Here is a 27,807-nt window from a genome sequence, read left to right on the forward strand (position 1 = left end):
TAACACAGACATCAATTTTAGAGACTTAAGAGAAAATGAATGGATATAACTAATCTCTGGACAGAACGTGTAAAATAATAGGCCACATTTACTTTTGAAATCAAGCACAGCGAACTGATACATTATTTTCAGAGACAGAGAAACATAGTTGACAGAGAAAAGCTACATTTTAGGTCCTCAGATAAGTGGGCTAGCCTGTGTAAGAGACGAAAGAATGAAAACAAGGACCAACTCTGGCGATGCCATTCATTGGCGCTCTTCTGGTGTCAATCAAATGTGGGCGGTGTCAGCTGACAAACGATAGTTCCAGTAAGTCCTCACATGTTGAACAACAGAGAGTCAAGAGGCTACACGGGGCGCAGACGGAACATCACTACGACTGGATAACAAAAACAAACTAGCGGGTTAACACACTGTGGACACTTAGACAACTATTTTTTTTTTTACATGAAAGGCCTTTTTAGAAACATACTTTTTATTATTGTTAACACAGATTTTTACCGGCTTGGGATGTGACTTTCAGTGCAGACTTTGCGCGCAGGCGGAGCACTGTTTTCCCGGACAGATTTATCTTGTGTTCGCTCACATTTCAAAGTTGCTACTTTTGAGAGGCGACAGGTTGGTCACTTTTACATGACATTGTAACACTTGTCTCCGTCACCTCTCGACCATGGCCGAAGCGGCCCAGCAGCCACACCTGGTGGAAATCGACCCGGATTTTGAGCCCCTCTCGCGTCCCCGGTCGTGCACTTGGCCCTTGCCCCGGCCGGAGTTCATCAACCCCGGCGACTCCAACACGTCCTCGCCGGTGCCGTCTGTGAAGCAGGAACCAGTCGGCAACGCCGAGTTCATCAACAACCTTAGCCTGCTGGAGGAGACCGAGGACTTCACGGAGCAGAAGCCTGTCATCCTGTGCACTGATTTCCAGTGTCAGGAGAACTGCGTCCACCAGCCACCTCCACAGCAGCAGCAGCAGCAACATCAGCAGCATCATCAGCACCCAAACCCGCAACTCCCGCATCATCATCACCAGCAACAGCAGCAGCAGCAGCAGCAGCAGGTGCCTCTGCTCTCCTCCCCGGTCGGCTCGTCGTCCACGGCGGCTTCAGCTGCCGCCGCTGCCCAGAGGAAGAGCAGCTCCTCCCGGCGCAACGCATGGGGGAATATGTCATATGCAGACCTCATAACCAAAGCTATCGAAAGTTCTCCTGAGAACCGACTAACTCTGTCTCAGATTTATGACTGGATGGTGAAGAGTGTGCCTTATTTCAAGGACAAAGGAGACAGCAATAGCTCTGCAGGCTGGAAGGTACGTTTGTTTGTTTTGTTTTTTTTGTTCTTTTTTGGTACTTTTGTCCAGGACTTGTGTGTAAATGTTTGAGTGTGTGTGGTGGGAGTTCACAGCATAAATGGCTCATGGCTGCTGCCCGAAAAAGCAGTTGCATGTGCCAGTTCTTGTAACGTTACAAAGTTTTCCAGTTGGGCGTTTTGCTGTGTCTGTGATACTTAACAGTGGGTTCACAGGGACTTCATTGTGCTTTATCCTATGTTTTTATCTCCTGTGGTATCACTGTAATATCCCTCCAGGGATTTCTGGCTTTTCTGTGGTGTTTGCTAGTCAGTTTATTGTGACTATATAATGCTCTTTGGTCATGGTTATTTATTTATTTTATCTCCATCATCTATGGTTATCACTGTTACATCTCCTACAGGGACTTCTGCTAATATTTGCATGGGATCCTTACTTGTTTCCACTAATGTTTCTACAATGACAAAAGAGCATGCATGAAGACTTAAGTAACTGTTGTTTATCATGTGCTCCAATTCATGGTCTTGTGTAATCACATCTCCCTTCATTGTCATCCATCCAATTCATGGCACTTAAGTAAACTGACCAATTGGTTCCATTACCTGGCTTAGACAGTCATCTGACTTCTCCATGCAGTATGTGATTTATATGAGTCTGCTGACTCAACAGGGTTTTTTTTCTCTTTGCCTTATTGCGTCCCTCGTGTGCTATTCAAAAATGTTGAGTTCTGGCTTGGTATGTTTGAGACAGCTCTCCTCTCTCTGCTGTTATTTTAAAATGTATTATAGATTTAAAGGCTAAATCACACTTTTACATATTAGTGGGTGGTTTGAATGAAGCTGTGTTTCGTCTATGTCGTACGGAGATACCAGAAGCATTCATGTGTCCTGGAAACTGTCCAAAACATTACACAAGAGGGGACTTAAATTTTCTGATGTGGTGTGACGGGTCCTCCCACTGAACACTATTGAAGGGCGTAAACCTCCCTTTGGAGACGCATAGTTTCAGTGGTGTCTGACAATAAATTGATGACAGTCTATTCTCCCAGTGGGAAGTCATATTGAGCCTGTAGTCACACAGTGAGAGATTTATTATGGCTTCCCTCTGCTGTCTGGGTTGCCGATGAAATTTAAAGCAGTTGTGGAGAGTTTTTTTGTCTTGCCCTGTCAGAACAGGCTCCCATGTTTGAGTCATGTGCTGAGAGATGACACACTCATGTCAGTCACAAATGCCAACAAGAATTTCTTTTTTTAGGTCGTACTGAATCACATAGACGGATAGAAAAATAATAATTCAGTCACTTTCTTTCATATTTTGCCATATTACTGTTTTTGCTTTTTTAACCATTTTTCAAAAGTTGCCTGAGCACAAATGCAGTTTTCAGCAACGCCCTGCTCCATATTCATCCATTTTATGAAGTGTTTACAAAAAGCACAAAACTGATGTTGAGCCATCAGTCAACTTGTGTGAGAGTGGAAAAACCCCTTCAGTGTACTGAAATACACACAGTAAACAAAGCAGGCACTGGGCAGACATGTTGCTAGGGTCGTGATATTGTCCAAGTAGGTTTGGTCCTTTAAGGAAAAGCAACGTTTCCCATCATTTATTCATTATATGCACTGGTACTTTAAAAGGTTCAGCATCTATCCTACTCTGATATTATGATTTGTATGTAAAATGTACTTTTCTAATCACTCCATTAACCAGAGTGTGTCCCTGTTATGGACATCAAGGGATGGATCAGTGTGGGGAATTTAGAACTGAATACATCTACGAGGACCCAAGGATAATATTCAGTAAGTTTGTGGAAGCTAATGGGGAAACCGAATAAAGACTCTATAGGCAGCGTGTGGTAAGGTGACACCTCAAAACATCACGTAGAGTCTGAGGTTGCGGTGCATCAACATAGAAAAAAAACAGGATTGCTGTTGACTTTAAAAGATAGGACCATCTTTTGCATCATTATTTTTGTTTTACCTTAAAATAATGTAATAAGCATTTTTGATGAGAAAGTAGACTTCCCACTTGGCCACAGGCGTGTCAGCAGTAGTACCAGCACCTCGGTGACCATGAAACACAGCTGTGGTCAACACTTTCTCAGTGATACTCACTGGTTACAGTGTAATTAGGAAGTTATTATATAGCAGAGTGCAGTTCAGACAAGTGACTGTGAGTCAGCTGTCTCCAGCATCATTAGTAGATCATTTACATTTTGTAAAGCATGCAACTGAGTCACAGTGACAAAGACTGGGAACAGGTCTTTGTGTTTTCATTAACGTACCTAAATAAACAGCGAAGTTTCTTGGCATTGTTCAGTCCATTTAACAGTTATTGTGTGATTGGCGGCTTGGAGAGGGGCCCTCAGCCACCACCTGGGCTTGCTGCTTATCCTGCCATGGTGGGGGTGTAGACTGAGTAATACTGTGGGAAAGCAAAGTGCCATTCACTGCTGTGAGGGGAGTTATTCTTAGAGCTCCCCTTGGTTCCACACAGGGGGGCTATCGCACATTGTCAGAGCGAGCATACTTATGAGCCGGGGCGTGGGCCAGAGAGGAGCTGAGGAAAGATGACATTGTAGTCGATTAGTCGATTGTTTCCATTTGAAATTTGTCAAAATATGCATTTTCAGTGATTAATTGACTGCCTTGTTATATTCTCTCTCGACTAGAGGCAACATGACTGATTGAAAACATGAAAATATGTAAATTGTGTGGCAGACCACTTCCAAAGACACAAGCTTTGCAAAATGACTCTAGACATTCAAACAAAAGCACTCAGAACAAATTTTCAATTTTAAGTCCGGGAACCTTCAGGAGCGCACAATCAGAATGATAACTATACACGTTCTGTGGTTTGTGCGGATTCATTGTTTTGGTTAAGTGTTAAGTCACATATACAGACTGAAGTTTGTGACTTTTGGTCTTAAGACGGTGATCACGATAACAGAAGCCACAACACAAACACAAATGCTTTGTTTCCACCATTGACTGCTAAACACCCGAAAACATTGGTTGTAAATTCACTTTAGGTTTAGTCTTTTTGAAGTTAACCAGGGATCATTTGTCCATGTGAACGATGTCCCTGAGCAGACGGGGCTCACCTGAAGTAAACGGGCTGATGCACATTAATCTATGATTAAGGCTATCTGCTCTGTAATTGTATGAGGCAGAGCTTGTTGCTGCTGATCTTCCACAGTCGGTCGTGTCTGAGTCATGACAGCCTCCACACTTCTCAGGCCGTCTGCGACAGTGTGAATTTTGAGGACAGTTGTGCCAGGTGGGACCAGCTTGGAGAAGCTCTCCGAGTGGACTGGACACTGGCCCTGGCACAGGACACCATCCAACAGGAAGAAGAACAGATGGCACAAATTATGTATCACCAATCCTCTCTGCAGAGCTGGTTATACAGTATATTTCTAATTTGTCCTGTTCCCTAGCAGCTTTTTTTCACACCATAAAATGTATTAATGTATGTATTTCAAGCCTGTAGCAGCGTTTCAGGCTGCAGCACACACACAAATTGCACACATGCATTAATACAGCACAATATATACAGTACACACATCCTTGCATTCCTGCCAAAAATCTGTTCTTTCCTGTATTTCTCTACTATAATTACGTCACCACAGGATAAATATTTGGTTTCAGCCGGTGGAGCTGGATGGTTCAGGTACTCTTTGATGTCAGTATCGAGATCAATTTGGTCGTAGGTTTTCTCTGTACACGATGCTCTCTTGACCTGAAATTTCTCAGCCTACGCTGGTAAACACTCCCACGGATCTCAAAACAAACTGTGCCGGAGCAGACAAACACGCAGGTCTGAGCAGATTGTACAGCAAGTGACACTAGGGTCATTACCATGTAAATGCACCCATTGACTCCAATCCCTCTTAGTCTTACAGTAAACACTGTAGGTATCACCGAGAGGCGAGGCTCAGATAGGTTGTGTAGCAGGTCGGGATACGAGTGTGTGTGGAATCTGGAGTACAGGACATGCATCTCTAATTTGACTTTATAACCAAGTCACATATCCCAGGGGCCTGACTGGTGATTGAGATTGAGAATGCAAGTTGTGTTGTTTTAATTGAGTTACACTGACAATATAAAGAGTCCATCTGAACATGTGAAGCATCTCATAACCTTCAAGCTTCACTTTGCTTTTTGCTGTGACCACCAGGAAAAGTTATTGTACGCGCATGTCGATGCAGGAGTTTTGAGGCTGATACTGGTATTGATATTTGTAAAAAAAAAAAAAATCTAAATAATGTAAAAAAAATCTGGTAGTGATATATCTGACTTTAGTAATTTATTCAACATAAACACATCACAAAAATAAACATAGGATAGGGATCCATTAGATTTTTTTTTTTTTTAAATTGTGACCAAGATATATACTAAGTGGGACATTTTACACTGTAAAAAATAGGGCCGCACAATTAATCGAAATATTATCAAAATCACAATATGGCAGATGTGTGACAGAACATCATTATAATGAAATACTGCAGTGCTGCAGAGATGCCCTAGCCTAGCAATCTCGTTCTCTAGATGTAAGAAACATGTTTGTTTGGTACAGATCCCAACAAATGTCACATCATCATGATTTTATTAGTTTTTTAAGTGAAAATGAAAATTGTGATGCAAAAATGATCATTCCCACTGATCGTGAATCATATCGCAATCGTAGTATCCGTCTAAATAATCGCAATATGATTTATTTTTTTTACCATACCACCATTTTACCATCGTGCAGCTCTAGCCCTAGCACTTGTCAGTGCTCTCTGGTGGACAAACTTTATAATGGTGACACTGTTTCTAAATTACCTCAAACCTAGTTTTCTGTATTGCAATTTCTTGTTATTATCGGCCAACATAAACATGATAACTGATATATCTACAATAAGTTAATATCGGCTGATATATCGGTCCGGCTGATTTATCGGTCTAGCTACTTCGACTGCTTATTTGCATTGAGTTTAGCTGGTTACTTATATTACAAGATAGGTTACCAGAGACTGCATTTTAAACTCGCCATTGACAAATAAATGCAATAGAACAATACTAAAGAAAACAATAGAACATGTATCTTACAGAGCTATTACTATGTGCAACAATCTTTCAGCTAAGATTACTCAGTCTTGAACTATAGCAAGATTTAAAATATTATTGATAAAATGAGGCAATAAGGATGGAATCTTGTATTATGGTATAGGTAGTTTTATATCACAACATCATAATGTAGAAAACTTAACTCAAAAGTACATTTTTATAGATAGAATAACCAAGTGGTAATGGCTGTGTTTGGCTATTCCAGTGAGTTAAATAGCTGACAAACTTTATCAAATTGGGGCAAAAAACTACTGTAAAATCATTACTCACCAAAAAGCAGTCTGGCTCATTGATTTGCAACATTGTCAGAGATGGTTTAAAACAAACAATGATCAGTGATCAATGATCAGAGTGTCACATTGGTATCAACCATAGACTGTATAAAAGAAGTGGACATAGCCAGCGTGACATCATCCATTGGTTTGTAGACTACCGTTTTGAAGCCTGGAGGCCGGCATTTTTGCTGTCGCCATCTTGGTTTTTTGAAGCCAGAAGTGAGCATATTTGGATGAGAGGGTGGAGCTGTACACAGCGCCATGGATATGCATTGCTACGCCTGTATCCTGATTGATAGCGACTTGTCAGTCACAAGGTAGCCACGCCCTAAAGCATACCCTGCTTTATAGTCTATTTTACTTTAAATGGGAGCATAATTTACAAAATGAACATCTTGCTGTATTGAAGAAGACTTGAAACTAGCGAGACCATAAACTCATTGTTTACTGAGGTAATAAATCAGTTAATTAATAATAATTTTATTTGAGATGGTTTAACTTTCCTGACAGAATAATCTTGAGTGCAGACGCAGAGGTTTATGTAATTGCTTTGTGTTATTTAAAATGTATTTCCCATGGACCCTGGGAATACGGATTAAAGAAATACTGAAGCTAAGAATTAAGTTCTAATCCTGAGTAAGCACAAAGCTGGTTGTACTTTTGTTTTTTTGTTTTTGTGTGTGTAGTTTTGAAGTTACTTTATCACCAATCACAAACTGCTTGTTTCTCTGGGTCTGACTGCATTAGTAGGACAGGGAGCTGGATAGAACAGCAGTCCTCCTGTTTCTACTGGTTTAACACACACACACACACACACACACACACACACACACACACAGACACACACCTCTCACCCCCCTGAGGGAGTCGAGGAGTCCAACCTTGGCATTACCCCAAGACATGAGGGGCAGCTGTGTTTCTCAGGCAAAGAGCTGAAGGAGCTCTCCTCACCCTCCTCCCCATTTCCTGCCTGCGCCCCCTGCCTCTCCATTCCTGGTTTTCTGCCCCTGCACAAAGCAGGGCACACTTAGTGTTTTGAAGGGTTAACGGACCCCCATCAGTCAAACCCCAAGGAGCTAACCGCTTACTGTCTTCAGAGAAAAATTAAGAGATAAAGAGAAAGAAAGAGAGAGAGCAGCAGAGACCCAGAATGCTCTAAGTTCAGACTGGGTGACACTTGTTAGGAGTTGCATAACAAGACATTTACTGGAATCAGGGAGCCGCAGGCCAAAGTCTGGTGCCACTGGTTAGTCAGCGGAACTGTGAGGCACTGTGTTAGAGATATGTGGGACGTTAGTCTCCTGTGTGTGTGTGTGTGTGTGTGTGTGTGTGTGCGCGCGCATATAACCTGGGCCTCATAATTAAAGCCCTGCTGCTGGCAGATGCACAGACACGATGGCAGACAGACAGACAGGCCGACACAAGGAACATTCCAGCACAGGCTTTTATATCTTTTTTTATTGTGGCGTGATATTCTGACTTTCCTTTTCTCCCCAGCTGATTTTAATCCAGTATCTTCTTACAACCTTTTTTTCCTCCTTTGCTTTTCATATCACTTAGTGCTTTGATGTGCTGAATCACCATAGCTGGCACACCACGGGTGTTAAAAAGCAGCTTTAAGTATTGATGAACACCACCTGTTAGTCTTTGATCTGCTCCGTGTAAGATGTCCTGGTAGATACTCGGACTGCAATAATGATTATTTTCATTATCAATTAACATATTGATTTTTAATCACTAATTGATGAATTGTTGAGCCTACATTATGTCCAAAATCGAAGATGACAACTTTAAAGTTCAAAACCCAAAGACTATTTCATTTCTAATGATACAAAATGAAGAAATTAGCAATTTCTCACATTTGAGAATAAGCAGCAAATGCTTGTCTATTTTTTTTTTTTTTTTGATGAATGACTTAAATGATCTGACTTTTCTAACAGCTTAATCGACTAGTTATTTCAGCACAAGTACATCCACTTGTTTAGGCGTTTTTGGCTCAGCGTGGTAAAAAAATGTGATGTAGATGAGTGAAAAATATTGTAATTTTCAAAGTGATGCCCATCATCATTTTGCCCATCCACACTGATTTGATTGAGTAACAGTGAGAAACTAGTAGCCCCACAGATTATTTCACAAGCTCATGTTTTCCTTCTGTCCTACTTCACATTTGTTTACCTCTCAGTCCCGGCATTAGTACTCTCTGTCTCTCATTCCCAATACCAAGAAACATTTTAGGATATTAATCACTCAAACCTCAACAGACTGAAATAAAAATGAGGCAGGAAAGCAGGTCAGTGTGGTGCAGCAGGGATATCGAATGGTGTTTATGCCTGTGTGTGGTACACGTGTGTTTATTTATGGATCCAGCCATTCCGTAGCTATGAAGTCACATCACTTCTGCCTCAAACTAGAATTGACAATTGATTGCATGTGCTGGTGCTGTCTGGGTTATTGTTTCACAGTAAACGTTTAATGGCATGTCCAGAATGTCATGGGAGGAAGCCAACGGGCAACGTCAGAAGCTGTGAGACATGTCTGCCTTCAAAAGTTCAGATTCTGTCGGGTCATTGCTCTGCTTGCCAGACTGTATTGCAGACGCAATGATTTTCTTCACCCAAGTGTCCCCAAAACATGCAGAACCCATGTAACATACAAATAAGTTTTACTTTAAAGGGGTAATAATTAAGATTTCTGTTGCTCCATACAACAAAACAACCACACTGTATCTGTTGATATGCTTTTTGATGGTCTGCCAAACATTACTCAGTCATGGTTTTTCCTGCACCAATAACTGTCTGGCTGCACCAATCTGAGCCACCAATGAGAAATTTTTAGACAGCTAAGAAAAACATCTTTCAAATCCTTTCTTAGCGCATTTTATGATTGTTAGAAATGTTGTGTAATGAGTTTCCTTTCAAAATTCTCTAAAGAAAGAATATTTCACATCAAACACGTTTTTCTAGTTAGATTACTTATTTTCTATGTATCCACATGATTATACGCTATTATTTGTATGTTTTTAACATTGCTTTTTGCTTTAAAAAAAAGATTTGTTAGATTCAGAGCTCAATGAAGGTAGGCAGGTAATTTACCAAATTGGAACCAAATCTAATATGCAACCGACTATTAGATATCAGCACTATTTCTCTAAAATGGATAAAAATGAAGTTAAACATATCTAATTTGAGCATAATCTATTAAAACTGTATGTTTACTGAGCTGAGGAATAATAGCTTACTATATTATAAGTGATATTTTCCACCTCACTTAGTGACAAAGCTGGTGCTACAGCTGGTAACGTCACACTAACAGAACCTTTATCTCACTGGGAAGGACCCAGGAAAATCCCCGTAAAGTGCCCCCTTTCATTTTGTGAATTCAAACAAATCATTTTCAAATGTGTACATGGGTGTTTCCACCCACCTCAGACACTGGCATCACACAACCTTGCAGCACTCCTGCCAGTGTTTTGTTTTGTCAGTTCTTTTTCTGGCCATAAACCAGAGGACAGATCATTGAGTGAGTGTAGTGTCCAGATATCAGCCGAGAGTAGAGCCTCATTCAACAGGACAGAGGAAACGGAGGTACCCACGCAGGTTGCTTTACTCTGGAGTCGAAAAAAATAGTTGACATCCAGCACCGTGGTCAGGTAAACAGTCATTTAGGATGAGTCAGATTGTTTTGTTTTTCTCAATGCAGGTTTGGTAGTAGCAGGCAGAGAGCACGTGATCATCTGTTTTGGCAGTGGGTTTGCCCAGGCATGGCAGTTTGTTTCACAGAATATGTTGATGCTCTGTCTGCCATCACAACTTCTCATGAAAATATAGAAAAATCTCACAAACAGGAAGACCTGAGCATTGTTTTACGGCATGAGAAGAGGGACTGTTTTTGAATAGTTTGAAAATGAGAAGTGAAAGCCCTCAACACTTCTTCACACATGAAAAATGTGGTGTCCGGTCAATTTCACATAGCTTATGTGTGTATGTGAACTGGCTGCAAGTGCACAGGGAGTGAGTAGAGCAACACTTTTACAGGACTACTCACTGCTGAGGGCCCCAAACCACAGGCATTACCCAGACCCGCATTGTTGTGCAATTCCCACCCTAAAGCGATTATGCACGGTGCCTGTCAGACTGGCCCGGCATTATCACACAATCACACATGCAATCAGGCATGTGTCATTGTGTTCACATACATGAACGCTTACTGGATGTCTGCAGCTGGCTGGCATGGGTGGAAACGGAAATATGTACTTTTATCAGAAGTGCTGTTATGACGTGTGTCTGACAGCGGGTTCCCTGCTTCTGTTTTCATGGGAACTTTTTTTTCGAGGTCAAAGTGCATAACAGTGTAACTGAACCGCCCTCAGGAGTGTTCAATTTAGGTTTGCATGTGTGTTGCAACATTGCAGCACCATTGTCTGTGTTGTATAGTGAGGCTCTTGGCTGACGTAGTGTTTATAAAAGAAATGCCTCACGGGGAGAGGAGAGGTTACCAGCAGTTAGGTTTCACTTGACATTAGCTTCTACTAGCACATTCTGCATGGACTGAAACTGATGACATGAGCAAAATAGATTTGTTAGAAATTTCCAAAGCAAGTGTGGGATGTTATTATTTTATCAACATCACTGATAGATGAGACAGAAAAACATTTAGTTTTTTCTGAGAGTATTTATGTATGTCTGGGGGTACTCCTAGATATAAACATTGATGTAATTTTTTTGAGGGTAGATGTACTGTACAGTTCGAGGGGTGGCCTCTTTGGTTTCCAGTGTGGCTCTTCATTCAGAGTTCCTGTTTTGGATTCTAGGAAATGCATCAGGGCCAGTCAGGCAGATTAGACGTGTAACAACATGTGGACTCATTTTTCTCTCAATGAATCATTCATGTCCTGGTTGAAGTAATTGACAAGAGAGATACCAAAGAAAAAAGGAATCTTGATCTGTTGACGACTCTGGTTTTGTGTTAAGAATCCAGAATGATTATTTTCATTGTTTAAAGATACTGTCATTTGGAATTTTATTCAGATTAATCTTTACATGTAATAATTATTTCACTGACTTTTACCAAAAGGTGAGAAATATTAGAAACGTTGGAATGCGGCCATATGAGTAAAATGAAAACTTAAATAGCTTAAATACCGTTGAGTTTATATCATCTGTCTTCTGCACTAAGCATTTCTCTCTATCTCTCTTGAGGACAGAAAAGAAAAAAATCTGAATTCTTGAAACACTATGAGCTCAGGAAAAGTGATTAATTTAATGTTGCACATAGTGGATGTAAAAACAAGTGGTCCTTTGCCATTACTGTTATTAATATTATCTGTCTAGTATATTAGTTATGATATTTTTTCTGAATATTTCTATGTCAGCACATGTAGTTGGCTGCAGTTATTGCAAGAATTATCTCTTTTGAATGATCTGCTCCTCTCCCTTTAAGAGATGCAAATTTCAGCCCATGACTGACAGGAAGTGGGTGCTTTGAAAGTAGTACAAGGTATGCAGTACCAAGATCGTGATGTCATCAGGAGAGGAAGCAACACTCAGTGTGTTTCCTTCATTTTTTTCATTCTTCCTCTTAGCTGCACTCAGAGCTGGGAAATAAATCAGTGTTTTTGCTTATCGTTCCTCTAAATGATCTTTCTCATATCATATCTCAATTCTCATATTGATATATTGCAGTTCATACATAATGAGCTAAATGATACTGTATGGACTTCAGTTAAATAGAGCTAAAGTAAATGCTGGAGTGAGGCTTTGGTTTGTTCATGTGCAGCTCCTGTTTTGACCTGTACTGGTGCCAGCTTGATAATGGCACCTCTGACTGGGATGCCAAGTCCAGGTCTTGGTGCCCTGGTTTAATGTCACGCTTGCTGTCTACTGTCCCTGACAAAAATGTGAGCCTTCACCACAACCGATAAAGTTTTTTAATATTCACTGGAGGAGAGTCTGAATGTTGGGCAGCATTTCTGTAGTCATATTGATCTACTAATTCCAGAGGAAATTAAAACACTAACGACACCTTTTTTCATCTTATTTTTCCATGACTACTGTGATCAGTTAAGGATTTTTTTCAGCCAGCAAAATGAACACATAGTAGCACAAAGCAGCTGTCTTCATGATACTTTTATTTAGCATAGCAACACACTTACAATATATTGAATGTGTGTCATCTAATGGCACTGGTGTAATAGCAACAAGGCCAAATAACAAGGACGCTGGTGATAATAAAAAAAAAACTCCAACTGTACACCAGTGTTAAACAGAGCAATATTTTTATGTTAAACAAACTGTGTTTTGCATTTCAAAACACATGAAGATATCTTTTTAAGATAACCATGAAAGGTGGAGCAAAGTCGCAATCTAGTCTAGTTTCTGTTAAAACACTTGTTCACTTGAAAAGTTCCCCAGCACTCCTTCTGTGAGATTCATATATATTTATTTATTTTAAGATGTCTCACTGTTATTTCATTTTCATAATGAGCGCATGAAAAAACAACTTTGTGATAAAAGAACCATAATGGCTCAACTACGTCTCATAAGGTTTCTTTTGTGTTTTTTTCTCTGAAAACAGTTTTTTGTGGCAGTGCATGAGTCATGCTAATTTTACAACTGGCAAACAGTTAAGTGCATTACAGCCCAATGTACAGACACACAGACAGCTTCACTGACATTGCACATGTCTAAAGAGAATTAAAAGCATCAGGAATAGCTGCAAAAAAATAAACCAAATTATTTTACACCATGATTAAACAACAGTCCTTCAACCAAAGACAGTTGTGGCCATTACTTGCTCAGTCTCGAACAATGCAAGCAGATTACCTCCACAAAGGAAAGAAAGCTAAGAAGAAGTCTGTTTTTAAGTATAAATTTAGTATAAATCTCTCATTTGGTAGCATTATTGACAATATGTGCCCTCTTTTTCAAGTGCTAACCTGCAAGTGATGTCCTTGCTTAATTTTGGTGACATTTTTGGTGCTCAACAGGAATCGCTGTGGTGTTTTAGAGCTGCACTTTTTAGAAATCAGTCCATATTCAAACAGTGTGGATGGTCGTTTTTCTCTATTTTACTATTTTTACTCATTACGAACATTGTTGGTATACAGCCTTTTTCATGAAGCCAGTTTAGAAGCGCACCAGCTTATGACGGTGCTTTACAGTGTAATAAAACAACACCGAAAAGAAGTGTACCAATGAGAAATCCTCTAAACTGTGTGACTGAATGGAGATTTATTGTTGGAATCAACATCCAGCCATAAAAACAGCTCAGGGATATCCCCGTGTTTGCCAGGCTGAACTGGGGCAACAAGCGTATAAATATAACCCCCCAAACACTCCCCCACCCTCTCTTCCTCCCGTGGTGGGTCAGGCCTATGGACGCAGGCCACCACACAGGCACCCAGCAGTGGTCCACACACTGCATCTTTATCCAGGCAGAGCAGGCAGCAGCCCAGCCCAGCCGCTCTGCTGATCAGAGGTGAAAAATATCCCCGCTCCACAGACACAGCTCTGTGCATTTACAGACTCACATTGTGTTGCAGATAGCAACACATGCACATATTTTAGCATGGTAAGCTTAGCTAGCACAACCCGGTCCCTGTCTGTACACATGAGCCGCATGCTGCTTAAGTCTGAGTCAGGAAATCAGTGAGCACAAGAGAGAGCTCAGCATGTGAACCCCCAAGCTCTGATTGCTGTTAACGTGCTACTGGGACATTATTTTAAAAGTATGTGTAGCAGCTATCATAAACAACATATGAATAGTCAGAAAAAAAATACAAAAAGGAACATTCTTACAAAGTTATAATCTCACCAATGCAACCAATGTTTATGGGCCTTCCAGGACAGGGGACATAAGGGCAGTATGGTTAAATCAATATAACACTATACATTCACTAAATATTCTTATAGCATTGAATAAAAAATTTCTGAAGAGAAGTACATGTGCTTGCTTTCACTCAAATTTTTTTAACATTTGCTGATGAACGCAGTTGATGTGTCAGTTGAGGGTTAAAACAAAACCTTCGATAACTAATTTTATAGGTTTTTAATTACAGTTTGCATTGCAACAGAAATCTGTAAAATGAAAACACGATATGATCATTACATCATTCATTACAATGGAATGGCATTGAAAGTCAATAAATGATAATACTGAATTGTCACCCAGCTGTAGGTAAGACAGTAAGCAATAAAGTCCGCATCTCTTATTTATTGAACAGCACTGCCTTAGAGCAGCTGGGTGCAAATTTAAATTGACAACTTGGCCATTGTTATGAAGTAAAAAGACATTTGATTTCTGTTTTGGTTATTGTGTTTTTTAGCTTGAAACTTATCAAGAACAGCTTAAGAAGAGAAGCAATCAGCAAACATGAATTGGGATCTATAATGAGTGCAAATCATAAGTGGGGAACTGTTTCTAAGATGCACAGTAAGAGCTTTATCCGCCATTGTAATCCTGCTGGAAAAGCCTACCTGGACAAGGCCCCCCCTCTTTCCTTTTTCCTCTTGTTTTGCCCAGTCAGACTACCGAGCTTTGATTAGGAAGTAGTGGCTCTTGAACTCACTGTTTTCTTCAGCTAGTCCCTTGCATTGCACCAACCAGGGCCTCATTCTGCAGTGCTTTGCATAGAAACCAGAGGCATCAGTGGGATCAGTATCAGGACTGGCCAGCTCTTCCTGTGCGGATACAATGCAGCAGGAAGTTCGCTAATAGCCCCTCCATTCCGCCACCCGTCTCACACTATCATATGCCGATGAAAGATCCTGGAGTGTCAGTGGCTTTGCTGCTTCTCACCGTATGCACAAAACCACTTACAGACTATTTATCATTTGTCTGCAGCGTCTGTGAGACCGATCAATCTTAAGCTTAACCAATCATCATCTGCTCAGGCTTCCAAGTTCAGCTGTGTGTGTGTGTTTTGGGGGAGGGCGGTTCGTTGCACTCAGACTCCTTGCAGAGGATTGTGAAAAGGAGATCCTGCCAAGAGGCCGTCAGTAAATACATTTGCAGACAGATTTGCTTCTGCATGACTTGCGTTTTCTGCCTTTCCATCTGCGCTTTTCGATGGTCATATAACTCAGCATCTGACAATGACCATTTTGAAGGGGTACTTTCCTGGAAGTCATAGACTGCTACTTTCGCTTGAACTAAACTCTAAAGTGAATTTAAGGAGTGCCACACTGAGCAGTCTGTGTCCGGGCCTCCTCTCTCCCCCCTTTTTGCCAAATTGAATTATTGAAAGTTGACGTCAGCGGGTGAGAAAGGGACCCTTTTTGCTGCAACACAAGTGTGCGATCAGCTACGTGCATGATCTCCCAGAGGAGCAAGTGAAAAGGACAAGGAAGGAATAGAAGACTAGGAAGGGGACGGGATGGAGGGAGAGGGAAGAGATTATCTATTTCTGGTTTGAATCATATCCTAGGGTCAGTTTCCATTTTTAATCTGAGACTTTTTTTAAAACAGAAATTGTGGCAAAAACAGATTTCTTTTTATATCACTGCTAACAGTGACACATTTATGCTTTCCCGACCAGTCGAACCTGCGGTGCTGCACTGTGTTGCTTGCTGCTACGCAACATTAATGACAACAATCATTTCCTTTTCTCTGGACTGTTTTAATGAAACCGAGGGTATAAATAAAAAAACGCCCGAGGCTTTACATTTCCTGTGCTCTGCTTTTTATATTCACTGCCTTTTATGATCATTGCTGTATTGACTTTAGTAAATAGGTCAGTGATTATCACTGGTCAGTTCAATATTGGTGCTGATGATAACCTATCAAACTGCAAACACATGAAGTCTATTCAGATTGCTTTATGAATGTGGTAATGTGACAGTGTATTGCTTTATTTTTTGCATGTGTGTGTGTGTGTGTGTGTGTGAGAGAGAGAGAGAGATTCCTTGTGTGTAGCTGAGCATGTGTGAAGATCAATACGCCCAGACTAACAGTTTCCTTTAATTTCCAATAAAACACAACACTAAAATGATCACCCTGTAGATAAATACTGTAAAGCTACCAGTTTAAATTATTTCCCCAATGACTAAATATCCCATGACCCAGCAAATTAAGGCATAATTTAGGTGCAGACACTTGCAATTCAAGTCACTTGATCTTGTCTTTACTGACTGCAAATAAGAGTACAGATCTGACCAGGCATTTGATGTTAGCTTTTGTTACTAGATGGTTTACTTTTGGTCAACTCATAGTATCTTTAGCCAAGAAGAACTGACTCTATAAAAATAACTATTGCCTCTTCCCTCTTGCTCACGTCTGCGCTGCTCTTCACCAGGTGTCATCACTTTGATCAGCCAGTTTACCACAATGCGCCACCTTTAGCGAACTTGCTGTCATAATTGAATGGAATCAGTTGTAATCGGCCTCTCGATCACAGAATACTAAGTACATCTGACACGAAGGGGAAAAACCTACCGTGAGTGTATCTTTTGATAACTTTGGGATCCCAGTGAGTGGTAGTTCCCCCTCACTTGTCGCCCCGCCGTCTCACCTGGAGCTGCGTGCTCAGCCCCATGCTATTGTTAAGCGGGCAGACCTGCTGAGCTGGTGTTAGGTTAATAACAGGTTTACATGTTTTCTGTCTTAACCACACTGCTCTAACTCAGTCAGACTCAGCACAATGCTCCAGACATGACCAAGCTACAGCTTTAGAGCTACTTACTTTGGCGGTTAAAAATGGTGCGCTACACACTCTATAGGTTGTCCTCTTCACAGCCGCAGACATTACACAGAAAATAGCTAGTTACAGTGCAAGAACACACCCACTGTTAAGACTGAAACATGGGTAACAAAAGGTGAAAAAGGCTGTTCAGGACAGCACCGTTTCTCTAATGAGTTCAGTGGAAATAGTGCAGGGAAACCACATTTTTTCACTTTCATCGGTTCCATATCTCTGTTAGATACGTGTGAAACTTCTCAGAGAACTGCTGGTGTGTGAGTTCGTACCTGCTGCACACTTTCAGTCAGTAAGGAGGGAGCATTGCTGCAGACACCTATAGCTGTATGGGCTTTGCAGCTGAGGTTTCACTTGTGGCTTCACTAGATTCAAAGCAGCCCTGCAAGTAGGTGGTGTTGCGCTCTTCTGGGGATTTTTTCATTAGACAAGTTGACATTTGAGCAGCTCTGAGAGCGTCAGCTCCTCGGTCAGTGTGCCAGCATCTGTCTGGCACACTGTCTCCATTTTTCTGCAGGTACTTTGCTACTGTCTGCAAGTGAAAGTAGGAGAGGAGAGGATAGGAGAGGAAAAGGAGAGAAGGAAGGAAAACAGAGGAGAGGAGATGAGGAGAGAAGGAAGGAGAGGATAAGGAAGGAAACAAGATGAGGAGAGGAGAAGGATGGATACAAGGTGAGGAGAGGAGATAAGAGTAGAAGGAAGGAAACAAGATGAGGAGAGGAGAAGGATGGATACAAGGTGAGGAGAGGAGATAAGAGTAGAAGGAAGGAAACAGGATGAGGAGAGGAGAAGGAAGGAAAACAGGAGAGGAGATGAGGTGAGTAGGACGGAAACAAGGAGAGGAGAGGAGAGGAGAAAGGAGGTGAGAGGAGCAGAGAATAGAAGAGAGGAGATGAAAGGAGCAGGAAAGAGGTGAGAGGAGACAAGACAAGGCGAGAAGGAGAGGAGATTAACAGAGAGGAGAGAAGGAAGGGGAGAAAGAAGGAGAGGGTGATGTACCGAACACTGTGGCCTTTCACTGGTGCTGCCAGTGAGGGAGTTTAAACCAGCACAGTGTGTTCTTTACTGATCCATGCCCACTCTGTCACACACAACCCCTCTTTCTCTAATTCTTAAATAGCCTACACGCAAAACACATTCTCCTGCGCTCTCTCTCTCTCTCTCACACACACACACACACACACACACACACACACACACACACACGACCCAGATGCCCATACTGCAGCCACTTCTTGAGTCATGACGTATCCAGTCATGTAATTCAGTTTCAGCAGTCACACGACAAACTGAACATTACTTTCATTTAATAAATATAGTGTGACATCAGGGATTCGGGCCTGTTTCTAAACATAAACTCTCTGGCAGTGGGGGGGTATGAAGAGGGGGCGAAAGCTAAATTTGCGGTGTCCACTTGGCTCACGGCGCTGCGGCTTCACATTCCATGCCTTTTTCTCTGCCTCACGACCGCCGTGTTTCCTGTGAGGCAGGAAGTCAGCTCTGTTTCCTGTCACAGACCTCTTTCATGTGGTCACTTCCTCGTGTTTTGCCAGCGTCGCTCTGTTCTGTTGACTCAGAGAACAGAGGTGGTGCTCCTTGCGGTGGGCTCAGGCAGAACAGCAAAAAGTCTTTTTATTATCTCTGGCTACATGAACTAGCCTTCAGAGATACAGTAATGTCAGGTCACTGCATTTATTATGATTACATTCCTCAGTGCAAAAAAAAAAAGGTTTTCACATTAACTATGTATTAATTGCAAACATTTAATGTGTTGATATTATTTGAGTGCAGGCTGTCATTACACAATCTTTTGTTTCTTTTCCAAAACTGTCTCCATCATTTTGTTGCATTTTTTTGTGGGAAGAAACAACGGAAGTTGGAATGGTGTTATTATCATATTTTTATACAACACAAGATAGGACCGTCCTCAAGCGATGGTAATCGGAGATCAGTTCTGTGAAATCGTGGGTTTTGTAACCTTGCTGAGGAATGTTGATTGTGATGGCTGCCTGGCTGGGAATCCTGCCTTTGCTGTTTCCTAAGAGATACTAACACGTTGGCTCTGATTACGATTGAACTTTGCACACAGTGATTAGCTGGAATGTTAAGATTCCTGTGCACTGCGGCCAGAGATAAATCAGAGTGTCACATACAGTCGCGGAATCCAAAAGAAACAGACTCTTAATTTGTAAAAAATCTAATATACTGTATGAAAAAGAAAGAAGTACATCAACAAATGTAGCAAGGAATGTGTCATACTTTTCGTTCATATATGCATGTATGTGTGTGTTTGTGTCTCTTCATGTGCATGTGTTCATCCCACATTGCGTGTGTTTTCAAACCACGATATCACTAGCTGCAGTGGAGTGAGCAACAAAATCAAAACCATACTGCGCCACTGGTTGTCATACTAGCATTCCACTAAAAACATGAGCTGGCACTCACACACATACACACACACACACACACACACACACAGTGTGAGACGAGGCTTTTCCATTGGCCCCACCAGACACCCTGAGCCACACTCCCCACATGGCACTCCGAGTTCTGCCGAGTTCTGGTATTTCCCATCAGAGCAGTTTTTATGACCCCTCACTTGTACTGCCTCTCTTGCATCAAGACTGTTAAATTGGTTTTAAAATGTTCTCCATCATCACAACACCCAGCATATTAATTGTGACATAAGCCAAAATAGAAACCAGAGCCTCCGCAGTGGAGACTTTAGCTGTGAGTTTCTCCTTCCTGTCATCAGGATGATGAGCTTTAACGGGACATCCCGGCGTCTGCACTCACATTGCAGTCATTCCTTGATGCAGCACAGCTGAAATTACAAGCACTCTTAGTGGTCATGGGAAAGAGAGGCTCATGACCAGATTTTACTCCTCGCTTTTTGTCATAGCTACCGATGTGCAGGAGGAGGAGAGGAGAAAAGCATTTGCTAGGCTAATCAGGGAAGGGCTGTCACGTCCCTCAGATCATGCAAACTAGCCCAAGACTACTGGCTGAAGCAGTCAGGTCATTTGATTCGGAATTTCATTCATTTGTAAAGGGCCGGTGTTCGGGCGGGCCCTTTATGCCCAATTCTGTTAATGGATTAAATGGGAACTTCACCAATTTTACACAAGGAGGACAGTTTACATATCATGAGGAGTCCAACACAGACTGTGAAAACAGTTGTATAATGTCTTCTGTGGCTCTGGAGGGAGCTCTCCAAAGTTTAAGAAAAGAACCCTGATGATGTCATAGTGATGTCATCAGGGTTATCTCAGCTTGTGCTCGAGACTTAAAAGTTTTAACACAAAGCCTTCGTCCCAAACTGAGATCGCTGTTGCCCAAAAGATGTTGGCATTTAACAGTCAGGGAGGTTCTAATGAAATATTTTTTCTCTATGTACAGTATATCATTGTATCTCTATGTATATCATTGTAAATTGAAAATCGTTGTGTTTTGGACAAAACAAGCAATTTGAATCACTTTGGCTATGGAAAAGTATGTTGAGCATTTTTCATTGTTTTCTGACATTTTGTAGACTAACCAAATCATTGATTAGGCCTACTTAGTCGAGAAGTTAATCAACAATGAAAATAATTGTGGCGTAGAGTGGGACAAGATGTCAGAGTCAAGAATGAGAAGAGGTGGTAGAGATGAGGAGAAGCAAAGGTGAAGGCAGAGCAAAGGCCAGATGTGAAGCAGTGACTCACAGCAGGAACAGGCTTTATGACGTTAGCCACTATGCACGCTAAGCTCTGCATGTGTGTGTGCACCGGGAGTTCCAGCCTTTCTTCCATAACAACAAGCTTTACGCATGCACAGTAGTGTCTGGCCAAGGCTCATTACTTCATGTTATGGCCTGGACACAAAACGATACAGAGTGTTAATTATTCTCTGAGGGTAAATGGTCACTTAAACAACAGTTTGGACTGATTTAGAGTTTGAAAATCATAACACGCTGAAAAACAAATTAAGTCTGAAATGAGTAACACAAGTGTCCCAGTACAGTAATTCCAGTAAAGTAGGACAGAAATAGTGTCTCACTTTCTGTGGTTTGCTTAGCAGACGTTTGCCTAATATTCTTGCCCTTGTTTGCTGTGTTTTAATAATGCTTCACTTGCTTCCTGCACAAAAATGAGTTTTTCCACTGGGGGTGTCACTAAGCAACGTTAGAGTGCAGTATTAATGTGTCTGTAAGGGGGAATGATTAGTCTGTTTCCTCCCTTTGATTCTGTGCTGGTTTAGACAAGACACGTAGTCAGGTGGAATGTGAGTGTTTTTATAATGGTGTTTTACAATGGGCCCCTCTGTTTTTGTGAAGGAAATAAAGGCCCACATGTACAGTATGTTTGGAGATAAGAGTGTCTGCAGTTTAATCCCTGCTCTCTTCAGGATGTATTACTCATGGAGTAAACTTATTGACACCTATTGTGTGTGTGTTTGTGCACATGTGTTTCTTTGAATTGCAAATGGCATTAGGTTGTTGAGTGACCTTAAAATCTCCCCTTTCTTCCCTGTGAGTCAGCTGTCAAGCCGAGTGTGTTTTTAAAAGAGAACCACCTGTACGGATGGATTTGCACTCGTATGCCAAAGCAGTTCTGAAGTGTTTTGGGAAAAGGGCAAACGCAAATCTCTCTGTTTGTCTGCTCCTCACCAAGCTTTTCACTTTCCCTCTCTCTCCCTCTCCTCCAGAACTCCATTAGACACAACCTGTCGCTGCACAGCCGCTTTGTTCGCGTCCAGAATGAGGGGACGGGGAAGAGCTCTTGGTGGATGCTAAACCCGGAGGGCGGGAAGAGCGGCAAGTCCCCGCGACGCAGGGCAGTCTCCATGGACAACAACAGCAAGTTCACCAAGAGCAGAGGAAGAGCAGCTAAGAAAAAGGTAAATAAATAAAGAATGCTTTGAATGCTAATGCTTTTGTGCTCGGATATAGCTGATATTTACTTTTTTAACCATGCCAGGAATTTCTTTTATCTCAACTATCTCTGCACTGTCTGTCTATTTTTCAAATAAGATTTTACGAAAAGGTGAATGGGTGGCCCAATGTTGTTTTTTGAACCAAAGAAACACATTTGCGATGTTTTAGTATGTTTCATAAATTATCACTCACTTTGTGTTCTAAAAGAGCTGGTTGATATATCAACATCCATCCATCCATCCATCCATTTTCTACCGCTTGGTCCCCGTTAGGGGGTCGCGGGTGACTGGAGCCTATCCCAGTGACTTCGGGCCTTAGGCAGGGCACACCCTGGCCAACTCGTCACAGGGCGAACACAGACACAGACAAGGACAGACAACCATTCACTCACACATTCATTCAATACGGGCAATTTAGAGTTATCAATTAACCTACACATGCATGTCTTTGGACGGTGGGAGGAAGCCGGAGAACCCGGAGAGAACCCACGGTAACACGGGGAGGACATGCAGACTCCACCCAGAGAGATTGTGTGATGTTGGTCCGGTCCGGGAATCGAACCCACGAACCCACGATCTCCTTATTGGGAGGCAGGAGCTGTAGCCGCTCTGCCACCGTGCAATATATCAACATAATGTATCATAATAAAGACCAGACATCATTTGGGATTTTGGTAATATTCTTAGCCTAAATTTGTCTCTTCTTGGTCGTACTGGCTACATTACAGTTAACAAATACAATTATCTGGAATCATTAGCCTAATAGAGGTGAAGGACATTAACTGAGAATGATTCTCTGTGTTTGGTTATCATATCCACATTTCTAACTTATTTTCTTATTGTTGCTTTAAGTCATCATATCTGTGAACATCCTTTGAATAGCCATTCTCAAGATATTACACATATCATATTATTGATACAGTATTTAGCAAGAATACTTATTTTCTATGATATTATTTTAATTGTATTTGATTTTTTTAGTACCATCCAGCCCTTTGTTTTTATTGCCAATGGTTTCCGCCCAAAACATATGTTGCACTGACTCTGTCTCTGGCACATACAGTATGTCTACTGGTACACTGAGAGTCTCCTTGTCTCCCCACAGCTGTCCCTGCAGGGCGGCCCTGATGGAGGTGCAGACAGCCCAGGCTCCTACTCCAAGTGGCCTGGCAGCCCAAACTCCCACAGCAACGATGACTTTGATGCATGGAACAGCTTCAGGCCTCGGACCAGCTCCAACGCCAGCACTCTGAGCGGCCGCCTCTCACCCTTCATGCCTGAGGACGACCTCGGAGAGGCAGACGTGCATATGGGCTACCCAGGAGCCCCAGGGGCCAAGATGACAGCCACGCTGCCCAGTCTCACAGAGATGACGGGCTCTCTGGGACACAGTTCTGAGAATGTCATGGAGAACCTTCTGGACAACCTGAACTTACTCTCGCCCAACAACTCTCAGGTTGGAGGAGGGGCAACGACCCCTGGCTCCTCCCAGTCCTCCCCCTCTCCTATGATGCAGCCAAGCCCTGGGTACCCCGCTTACAGCTCCCCCAGCATGGCCTCGCAGCCTCAGCAGGAGTACCGCAAGTGTGTGTACGGCCAAGCGGGAATGAACACCCTGTCGTCCATGCCGCTGCAGACACTGCCAGAGAGTAAGCCCAGCTTCGGCCCCGGTATGGGCCAGTACAGCTGCCCTGCGGGGCTTCTGAAGGAGCTGCTGACGTCAGATACAGACCAGCACGGAGAGCTTATGCCGTCAGTGGACACTGTGGTGTCTCAGTCCAGTGGAGGCTGCATGCTGCCGCCATACAGCAGCAGCCAGCATGCAGCCAAACTCATGGGAGGAGGGAACGGTCACCCGCATGGTCTCTCTCACACTCACCCCCACAATGTGCACAGCCAGGCCCCGGCCACGTCACCCGCTATGAACGGCCGCTTGCTCATGTCCCTGAGCCACAGCGGGGGCACCGCGCGTTTGCCTACAGCCAAAAGCCCTATGCAGATGCATTACGGCCTCTCCAGCCACCTCAGCGGGGGAGGGATGCCTGGTGGCTTCTGCCCTCTCAACACCAATGGATACGGCCGGCCGGGCTTGCCACAGCCCTCGCACCCAGAGAAGCTGCCCAGCGACCTGGACGACATGTCCATCGAGAAGTTTGAGTTTGACATGGAGACAGTCCTACATGACACTCTGATGGACGGGGACTCCCTGGACTTCAACTTTGAGCCAATGGTGACCCAACAAGGTTTCCCCCATGGAGTGAAGACCACCACACACAGCTGGGTGTCAGGGTAGAAACTGTAGTGCAGAAAAGGTTCTGTTCAACTGATTTGTTGTTGTTGCTGTTTGGTAAAAGACACAATCAGAACTCATTTGAGACAAAAAGTGTATCTTAGGATGTTTAATTCTCATCCCAACTTCACCTGCAGTTTCTGTACCATCAACATTTCTGTTTCAAAAATACTTTTCGGATCACTTCAGCAGACTGAGACTGGTAGCGAAATGCTCAGGATGCGTCTCCATTAGAGCCCCTGAACTGGTGAAGATGAAATCAGAATTATTTTTGAAATATCAAACATTCTGTACAAACTAAGTGCCAAACATTATGCCTTAAAGTAAGAGCCAAACTGAAACACACACCTTTTTGGTTTACTCACCAAGGTTACAGATATTATACAGTGGTTGTGTCTGCGATTTTTGCAAGTGACAGCTACATCTCATCATCATCATCATCATCATCATCATCAGCAGCAGCAGCAGCAGCAGCAGCAGCAGCAGCAGCACAATCTGTAGAAGTGCACAAACTCATACCATGCTGTTTACTGTGTTTCCACAATCAAACGTTTTGTATGTACAGTGTAGTGATAACTGATTACCACTACGAAAGAATTATGAAGGTAATCTGGCTCATGGGTTTGTGGACTGACATGATGTAAAGTGAGAGACTTCTCAAGGGATCCTTGGATTATGTTACACAATAACTCACTTTGTTATTGCCTGAATGTACATAATGTCATCATACAGTTGTAAAATCAGGTCTCGTAGTGTATTTTCTAAGACTGTAAATAGTGTTTACAGAGTGGAAGCAAAAATCAAGGCAGCAGAAATGAGCTCACAGAGAAAACTGGATCGGATTCTTTTAAACACATGTCGATTTGACAGATGCTGTGCTTAAGGATTCTTCTTAATCAGGCTGTAAAACGGTAATACACTTTCTGATTTCTTGTACATACATTAAGAATGTATATTAAAATGATGTAGTATGATGTTTACTAGATTTAGTATATATTTGAGACCTAAATTATTTGTGTTTACTATAGATTTATGCTGGTGCATAACCTGCACTCAGACATCAGAATTGTTCTGAGTCGTTCGTCACTCTTAACCTTAATACCACAGGGGCCTATTTATTGTGCCTAACAAAGTAGATATCGACTGCAGGCTTGAAGGGTTTTATATTGTAAATGTCTATGGTCCAGAAGATACTCAAATCCAGCAGTCTTGAAGAAAAGTACAGTGAATTCTTTATTTTCAGTTCCCTGCTTTCACTTTTCTTTAGAAGTCGAGAAGAAACGAGTGACAGTAGATTGTTAGGGTTTCCTGAACGCTTCACAGCGCTATGAATGTTGAGAGGTCAAGGCAGGTTGGTGGATAAAAGATATTCTCAGTGCTACTGTCGTTTTCACACCAAGGCTAGGTCCAAGACCTGCCAGAGATTGTCATTAAAGACACTGTGAGTACCCAGCCTGTCCCCTGTTAAGTTTCAGAACTTTTTTTATTTTCTTCCTTGTCTCAAAGGGTTAATGTGACTGATTTAAATTAGTACAGTATAATTCCTTTTTGTCTAAAAGAGCCCTCTGATGCTGTCAATAGGATCAGCTTTTACTGCTTTTAATGAGACTCCACTTACACTCTGCCCCTCCTACCTCTACCTATCTCTATGTCTTTTTAAACATTTGATATAATGGTAACACATGACTTGATAGCTCCAATAATCTTTTTAATAACAAGTCTATTTTAATTATTTTTTAAAGTTGCCCCTGAAAAGCGCCACTAAGTGTTAAGTATCTTATCTAGCTTGTATATTTGCATTTTCTGACTTGCTTTCCCCACTTATTGCTGTACTAACAATGAGCTTGTCAGCCTGTATATATATTATGCAGAGTCACAAATAGTGTACAAGATTGTGACTACCTTTGTGAAGATGGTATCTGCAAACATGAATGCTTCTCACGAAGTCGACTGGTTCGGTGGCTGAAAGACCAAGTGGCTCAGAGATAACAAACTAAAACTGAAAACTGCCTATTCGACATTAATGTTTATTGCATGATTTATCCAGAAACCACATGTATCAGTGGGTGTCTGATCATGTGTTGTCAAGGGCTCTGAGTATGTAGGTTTTTATTCAAGTCGTACTACTAATGAGTTCACTTCCAACTAGAGGGGAAAGCTCTTTAATTAGTTTTTGGTGTTTGGTTGAAATGAAAACTTGCGTACTCGAGACCAGTAATGGCACATGATCTGACACCCCTGACTTAGATTTTAAGAAAGCCAGGGAGCAGGGCAGGTTTAAGAAAAGTAAAATAAAATTCTTAACATTTCAAAAAGCCCTGCAGAGAAACCGCTAAAGAAGCTGCTGTTTGGCTTTGGTGCCAGGTGTTGCCTTTTCTTACCCAAACATGCCATAGTGTACTATAGCCAAATTTGCCTTTGAAGTCAAAGTGATATATTTAGCATTTTTATTATGTGATATGTTCAGAATTATATATATTTGTGCCGGTCACTCAAGTCAGGATAAACTGTAATGAATCCATGTAGTCAGTGTCACAGGGTTCACTCTAAAAGTAAAAGAGCTGTACTAAGTAAATTATATCTCTACATTTTTAAATGATTGAATCTATGCATTGTATTCCTTAATTTTATGTTGCTATTGTTATATTTTCTTTTTCTTTGAACTTATGACAGAGATATTTTATTGTAACATAGCGCTGTGAGATATTATGTTGGTGTTGATGTCAAAACTCTATGTTCCAGATAGTTATATGGGGGAAAAAAAAATGAAGTTTATTTAGAAAATAGACGATGCAGTGATTAATATGCTAAGCTTTTGTTAACTGACAATGTTGTATTTCTTGTATTTAGCTACAGTTTTTAGAAAATAGCATCAAAAAGGAAATTACAGAAAAAAAATTTAAAGATATATTTCATTTTTAAAATGAAAAACACAATATATAGTCTGTCAGAGAAGTCCTGCTCAAAATGCAGATACTGGACCAATTTTTATAATTTTATGAGTAGAACGATATTGCACTTTTACTTACATTTTATAACAAAGTGCCCCTCGTAACTAGAGGAAGAGTTCCCATTACATATTTTAAGATAAAAATCTGTTACATTTAACTTATACACGGGAAGAAATTGGACTTGTGCTGTGGGATTTGAAATCAATAAGAATATGTAACTCGTTCAATATTAATGTATTAAGACCTGAATAAATGTACTTCTGTGTTAAA

General features: G+C 41.7%; 1 protein-coding gene across 1 annotated transcript; it reads left to right on the forward strand.

The window, feature by feature from the left end:
- The first annotated feature begins 79 nt into the window (after positions 1 to 79).
- foxo1a (forkhead box O1 a) lies at positions 80 to 27,807 on the forward strand. Its single transcript, XM_044201459.1, has 3 exons — positions 80 to 1,309; positions 22,069 to 22,260; positions 23,402 to 27,807. Exons 1-3 carry the CDS (start codon positions 671 to 673, stop codon positions 24,587 to 24,589), a joined length of 2,019 nt encoding a protein of 672 aa, XP_044057394.1. The 5' UTR covers positions 80 to 670; the 3' UTR covers positions 24,590 to 27,807.

This window comes from Siniperca chuatsi, linkage group LG7 (assembly GCF_020085105.1).
Source record: "Siniperca chuatsi isolate FFG_IHB_CAS linkage group LG7, ASM2008510v1, whole genome shotgun sequence".
Classification (NCBI taxonomy): Eukaryota; Metazoa; Chordata; class Actinopteri; order Centrarchiformes; family Sinipercidae; genus Siniperca; species Siniperca chuatsi.

Bases quoted from the DNA above. Each gene is read 5' to 3' on its own strand.
- foxo1a (XM_044201459.1), top strand. From the start codon at position 671: ATGGCCGAAGCGGCCCAGCAGCCACACCTGGTGGAAATCGACCCGGAT. The intron at 1,310-22,068 runs GTACGTTTGTTT...CCTCTCCTCCAG, and splicing joins ATAGCTCTGCAGGCTGGAAG to AACTCCATTAGACACAACCT. The intron at 22,261-23,401 runs GTAAATAAATAA...GTCTCCCCACAG, and splicing joins GAAGAGCAGCTAAGAAAAAG to CTGTCCCTGCAGGGCGGCCC.